Source organism: Grammomys surdaster, unplaced genomic scaffold (genome assembly GCF_004785775.1).
Source record: "Grammomys surdaster isolate TR1022 unplaced genomic scaffold, NIH_TR_1.0 193, whole genome shotgun sequence".
Taxonomy (NCBI): domain Eukaryota; kingdom Metazoa; phylum Chordata; class Mammalia; order Rodentia; family Muridae; genus Grammomys; species Grammomys surdaster.
In genome coordinates this window covers 2701160-2707592 of record NW_021604638.1, presented here as the reverse complement: position 1 = coordinate 2707592, position 6433 = coordinate 2701160, and the positions used below count along the sequence as shown (strand labels likewise).

At 50.5% G+C, this 6433-nt stretch overlaps 1 protein-coding gene across 1 annotated transcript; it reads left to right on the top strand.

Annotated features, from left to right (window-relative positions):
- Window positions 1-1969: 1969 nt before the first annotated feature.
- Window positions 1970-4589, top strand: Mc3r (melanocortin 3 receptor). Its single transcript, XM_028769784.1, has one exon. It carries the CDS (start codon window positions 2347-2349, stop codon window positions 3316-3318), a length of 972 nt encoding a protein of 323 aa, XP_028625617.1. The 5' UTR covers window positions 1970-2346; the 3' UTR covers window positions 3319-4589.
- The last annotated feature ends 1844 nt before the right edge of the window (window positions 4590-6433 follow it).

Below are 6433 nucleotides of genomic sequence, written 5' to 3'. Positions count from 1 at the left end.
CTTCAGTTCCACCCTCCACTCCCCCAACTCCCACGCTAGATATCACCTCTTCACAGAAGTCAAAACTTACATATCCCGCAGTCTAGGAAGGGTCCTTGGCCATCCAGAGTAAAACCCCTCCCATTTGCCCTCATGGTTCCCTAGATCCCCCTGACTTGTGTCCATCACCCTGAGCTATACTGCAGTGTACGGGCTCAGCTGGCCAGGCTGCAGCAGGGTCTGCGAAGGACAACTCCCATCTAAAAAGAGAAGCTGTGTTGCCAGTGAAACCAAAGAGCGTGGAATGGTGTGGAGAAGTGCCGGCAGACTGGAAGGATCATCAGTCCCGCAGAGTTGTCGGTGTCAGGGTTTGGTTTGGCGTGATTGCACTCACGATCCTTAAATATTAGACATGGGCTCTACCACTGGGCTACATCTCAGCCTTCTTCATATTTTTAATCTTGAGACAGGTCTCACTAAGTTGCCCAGTTTAGCTTTGAATTCACTCTGTAGCTCAAGCAGGACCTGAACTCAAAACACTCCTACCTCAATGTCCTGAAGTCAAAAGAAAACACAGCTCTCACTTCAAAAGAGGGTGTTTATTCTGAAACCAAATACGAGTGGCTATGGCTGGTACACATGGCTTCAGCTTGCCTCCAAAATCAGGTTGCAGTGTATAAATGTTTTCATGAAGTTTTTATAAATACAAAACAAAAGAAAGTACTTTTAAGTATATTAGTTGAAATAGTGTAGAGGCAGATGGCAGTGGAGCAGAGGACTCCTTGATCTGGTTTTCTGATGCTGTGTCATGAGGTGGGTGGGTGGGAACTGATCTGGTCATTGGTTACATTTCCAAAGGTTTCACGTGGTAGGTGATAACCACCGGATACTAAATCACACACAGAATGGCTATTATATGATCTAAGTATAGCCAAAGATAGGCTGGGAGATGTGGCTCAGTTGATAGAGTCCCTACCTAGCATGCAAGAAGCCCTGGGTTCGATCCCCAGCACCGTAGAAGAAAGGTGTGGTGGCATGTGCCTGCAATCTCTGCAGTCAGAACACAAAGGCAGGAGGATTAGAAGTTTAAACTTATCCTTGGCTTCATAGTGAGTTCAAAGCCAGCCTGGTATAGGTGAGACCCTGTCTGCAGAAAATAAAATAGCCCAGGATACTTTGGCCAGGAACCTGCGTATTCCAACTCCCCACAAACAGGAAACCTCTGCTCACACAAGTCTACATTGCTGTTAGGTCCAGATGTTGATGTAATTTAGAAAAGCAGCAATGACCATCCCAGACTCCAGAAATCATACCCTGACCAATCAAGAGCCATCAACACTGGAGACAAACACTTTCCTCCCATAGCAAAATGGTTGAGACTCCCTGAAGGGCCAGGAGCAGTTGGCATACTTTAGTAATAACGTATTTTTAAATGAAGGCATGCATTTTATTTGTGTCTTAGACAGCTGAAATTGCACGTCTAATGAACTATTACTTCAGGTTTTGTTTTTGTATGTTCGTGGAAATGAACAAAAATTGGTGCATCTCGTGACTGTGTTACTCGCTTCACTATGGGGTTCCTGAGCGACACCAGCAATGTTATCAACGTGCTGTGCAATTCTCTGATTTCTCTTCTTCCATCCCAGACTCTGTTTGGCGGGGTGCAGGGGCTGGGCCAGCATTTCTTACTTCCTTCTGTATCTGTATTCCTTACACCCGGTGCAGACCTGATCCATACCGACCCACAAACAGCAGAACGAATGCTGCTCTCTCTTCACCCGGCAGATCCGAACTCCTCCTGCAGGAGCGCAGGTGAGCAGTCCGGTCTGCAGGGGGCGCCAGTCTGCTTCCTCAACTCCCCCGTGGAACTCAGAGCCCCGACCTGCTGTCAGTCAGACAGTGCCAGCTGCTCAGTGGTCATTTTTGCTGCACTGGAGATGAAGTAGGAGTTCCATGCATAAAACCCGAGTTGCTCTCCCTTCTCACATCTAGCGTCAAGTCCCCACAACCTCTGCCTCGTTCTGAGTAGAGCTGTAACTGTAGCAACGGGTGTCGGGTGGGGAGGAGAGGAGACCGGAGAGAGAGGGTCAGAGCGACAGGGGACGAGACAGGCTGATCAGAGTCTGGACTGATTGTTGGAGACGCAAAGGAAAGTTCTTTCTAGTCTCAGTCTCTCTCTCTCTCTCTCTCTCTCTCTCTCTCTCTCTCTCTCTCTCTCTCTCTCTCTCTCTCTCTCTCTCTCTCTCTCTCCTAAAGTCTAGGCTGGACAGCATCCACGGGAGAAGCACCTAGAAGGAGAAATTTTTTTCCAGCAGCTTGCTCAGGACCCTGCAGGAACTGCAGCTGGGACTGGCCCCACTGTTAACCATGAACTCTTCCTGCTGCCTGTCCTCTGCTTCTCCGATGCTGCCTAACCTCTCACAGCACCCTGCAGCCCCTCCTGCCAGCAACAGGAGCGGCAGTGGGTTCTGCGAGCAGGTCTTCATCAAGCCTGAGGTCTTCCTGGCACTGGGCATCGTCAGCCTAATGGAAAACATCCTGGTGATCTTGGCTGTGGTCAGGAACGGCAACCTGCACTCTCCCATGTACTTTTTCCTGTGCAGCCTGGCTGCAGCCGACATGCTGGTGAGCCTGTCCAACTCCCTGGAGACCATCATGATCGCCGTTATCAACAGCGACTCCCTGACCCTGGAGGACCAGTTCATCCAGCACATGGATAACATCTTCGACTCTATGATCTGCATCTCCCTGGTGGCCTCCATCTGCAACCTCCTGGCCATCGCTGTGGACAGGTACGTCACCATCTTCTACGCCCTTCGTTACCACAGCATCATGACAGTGAGAAAAGCCCTCGCCTTGATTGTGCTCATCTGGGTCTGCTGCGGCATCTGCGGCGTGCTGTTCATCGTCTACTCCGAGAGCAAGATGGTCATCGTGTGTCTCATCACCATGTTCTTCGCCATGGTGCTCCTCATGGGGACCCTGTACATCCACATGTTCCTCTTCGCCCGGCTGCACGTCCAGCGCATCGCAGCGCTGCCCCCTGCTGGCGGGGTAGCCCCACAGCAGCACTCGTGCATGAAGGGGGCTGTCACCATCACCATCCTGCTGGGAGTTTTCATCTTCTGCTGGGCGCCTTTCTTCCTCCACCTGGTCCTCATCATCACCTGCCCCACCAACCCCTACTGCATCTGCTACACGGCCCATTTCAACACCTACCTGGTTCTCATCATGTGCAACTCCGTCATTGACCCTCTCATCTACGCCTTCCGCAGCCTGGAGCTGCGCAACACGTTCAAGGAGATCCTCTGCGGCTGCAACAGCCTGAACCTGGGCTAGCATGCCTGTGGAGATGCTCCGAATCCAGCCAAGAGACAAAGACAATACTCAGTCGAGGCGTAAAGGGTGTTAGGAACTGGAACTCTGCTTGGCTTCATCTGTAAGCTGGTGGCCGTTTGCAGAGGGGACATGGCATAGAATGGGCCGTCTGTGGTGATCTGTGTGTCGGTAAGTCAGAGTCTGATCTACCACACAGCCTGGAAGAATCAGGCAAGGCAGCCCCAAGTGTCATCTGTGTCCATTGCTAGGCACCCAGGGCTTGTGGCTTCTGCCTGCCCATTTGTTTTGTACCAGTAATTCTGTGCATCGAGCTAAGCAGACTGGAGGGCTCTTGTGAACAGAAAAAATGCTCAGACCTCCGGCAAGCGTCCTGGCTCGCAGCAGTCACCTCCAGCTGCTGCTGCCGGCTGCCAGCTACATGGAGAGCTTTGTACATATTCTGCGGGAGACGGAGTGAAACCATGCAAATGATGTGATGTTCGCTGCTCCCTTCCAGGACCCGCATCTGAGCCAGCCTCCCTGAACCCCTGCATGGAGACAAGACCCCCTTTTCTCTGTGATGTTGTCATGGTTGTTATTGTTGTTGGGGTTTTGTTCATTAAATCTAAGCTTCAAAACCTAATGCGTTAAGGTGCTCTAGTCAGTGAGAGGTCCTAGCTTCCTGGCCGTTTCAGGGTAGATGTTACTCTTTAAAGAGCAAAACAAACAAACAAAAACCCACGGGCTTCTGCTGTTGCTTCTCTGCCTTTCAAATGCGAGGAACCTGCAGGCAGGCAGGAAGGTGTGTTTCACTAGAAACTGCTTTCCTGTCATTGGTGATTGTTTGAGCAGCTGGAACTGCTCCTTTCCTGACTTTATCCCAAGCTCCTCTCCCGCTCCTGGTAAGTGCGTGTCTATCAAGTGGTTATTTTAACATCGTTTATGAGAGAGGCTGTCTTGGCTGTTGCTTCTTTTGCTAGATTCGGTGTTAAAGTCAAACAACCCTGTCGGCAACACCTGTACCTTGTCAAGTAGAGCCGTCACTTCCACCACCTCAGGGCAAGATTTACAGGCTTTCTGTGTAACAGCACTGTGTGTTGCGGGCAACTGGCAGATCCCTTTTGCCCTAGACAACTCCAGCTAGTGCCAGCTCCCTTGGTCTGTGATATCCTGCTCTTGAATACATGAAGTGGAGGGACCGTGCTTGAGTTTCTCCTGCTAACATAATAGCAAACATCATTTGTTTCTTGCTTTAATGATGATGCTTGGGGACAATAAAGGCTTTGGTTCCTGTGACCACGAAACACGTGTGAGATTGTGGTGAGCCTCCCCCCCCACCCCCCCACTCCCGGTCATCCTGTGCCTCTCACATATATACACAGCACAGGGTCCATGCAAATGGTATTAAAGAGTGTTGAGGGCTGGAGAGATGGATCGGTGGTTAAGAGCGTTGGCTGATCCTGGCAGAAGGCTGGGATTCCATTCCCAGGACCCACGTCATGGCTCACAATCATTTGTAACCTCAGTTCCAGGTCTGACATTCTTTTCTGGCCTCTGAGGGTACTGCATGCATGTGGTGCACAGACATCCATTCAGACAAAGGACCCACATACACACAATAAAAATAAATAAACCTTAAAAGTGATACGGGTAAGAAAGCAATGTTTACTGATGCAAATTGTTCTTAGTCAAACCACAAAAACTTCCCAATTAGTTTCTCAGATTACCAGGCTTCTGGCTCCTCAGCTACTGCCAGTCCTCGTGGTTTCCATTTAAACACTAAATAAAATGGATTGTGGGTGGCTACTCAGGAAGCAAATACAGAAAATGAAAAATCATAACCACAGGATCATCTATAGGAATCACAATGACCTTGCTCCGAGAAAACAAGAGAGAAATCACTTTTCCTGGTTTTGTATTGTTTGTCACAGTGCCTCCTCTTAGCCTATCAGCAAAGCTGTATTGGTGTGGCTTTGAGTGTGAGCACATGCAGTCCCCAGGGCCTGAAGGACTCTGTAAGGGCCCCCGGAGTGCCCGGAGTGGTGTGTCCTTGGTCCTGATGCTGACGTCTTTTAGCACCAACATGTTGCTATCAACAGATTTCCACAGTCAAACTGGACCCACTTCTTCCTGTGAGCATCAGGTCCCAGGGGTTCATTCAGACAAGAGCACCACCCAGCTTCTTTCTCAGGTGTCTGCTCTGCCTCTGTAGGTCTGAGTGGGATCCTGGAATAAAATTCTGCTGTGTCGGACTCTCCCCCTGGGATTTAGCTGCTGCTCAGAGGACTTCATTTTTAGTAGAGTGGGCACAGAAGACTTTCAAGCAAGCCTGGAGCAAGTCTTCAGAGCCCTGGCCTGTTCCAGGAACTGAGAAAGAGATTTATGACCCTTGCAACATCCTACAAGACAGATGCTGTGGCTAGCTACGTGCTACAGGTGAGATGTCTGAAATCCAGGTTAAGGAGATTTCCGGGGGAACTCAGCTGATGGACGCACACAGGGAGATTCTACCCCAAGCCGTGCAGCCCTCATTCCCTCTCAGGCCTGTCTCAGGTTGAATGTCAAACGCCTCCCATAGCTCACAGGTGTAGATGCTTGACCCTCAGTGAGTGGTGCTCTTTTGGAAGGTTGTCTCAAAGTAGGACCCTGCTGGAGGAAGTGATTTGGAAGCCCAGCCTCAATTCCAGGCTGTTCTTTGCTTCCTGACACGTGGCCAGCTACCTCAGAGTCCTCTGGCCACAGTAGCTCTCTCACCACTATGAGGCAAAAGGACAACCCCTCCCTCTGTTAAATTGCTGTTTGTCAGGTATTTGGTCACAGTGATGAGAAGAGTGATACATGGGCTTCAGTACCCTCCTCACAGAAGCTGGGGGTGGTTGAACCGGCCCTGAGTGACGTCAAAGGCGTGCACTCCCATGTCAGAAGGCTCTCATGCGTGTTCCTACCACCTTCTGGAAGCTTGATGAGTTTCCAGAAAGAACTTAGGACAAAGAGGCACAACTAATTACTTAGTGTAATTTTCCAAAAGTGTGCATGGCCCCGGAGAGCACAGAGTGCATGGCCCCGGGGAGCACAGCGTGCATGGCCCCGAGGAGCACAGCGTGCATGGCCCCGGGGAGCACAGCGTGCATGGCCC

Excerpts from the sequence above, each read along its gene's own strand:
- Mc3r (XM_028769784.1), top strand. The coding sequence starts at position 2,347 with ATGAACTCTTCCTGCTGCCTGTCCTCTGCTTCTCCGATGCTGCCTAAC.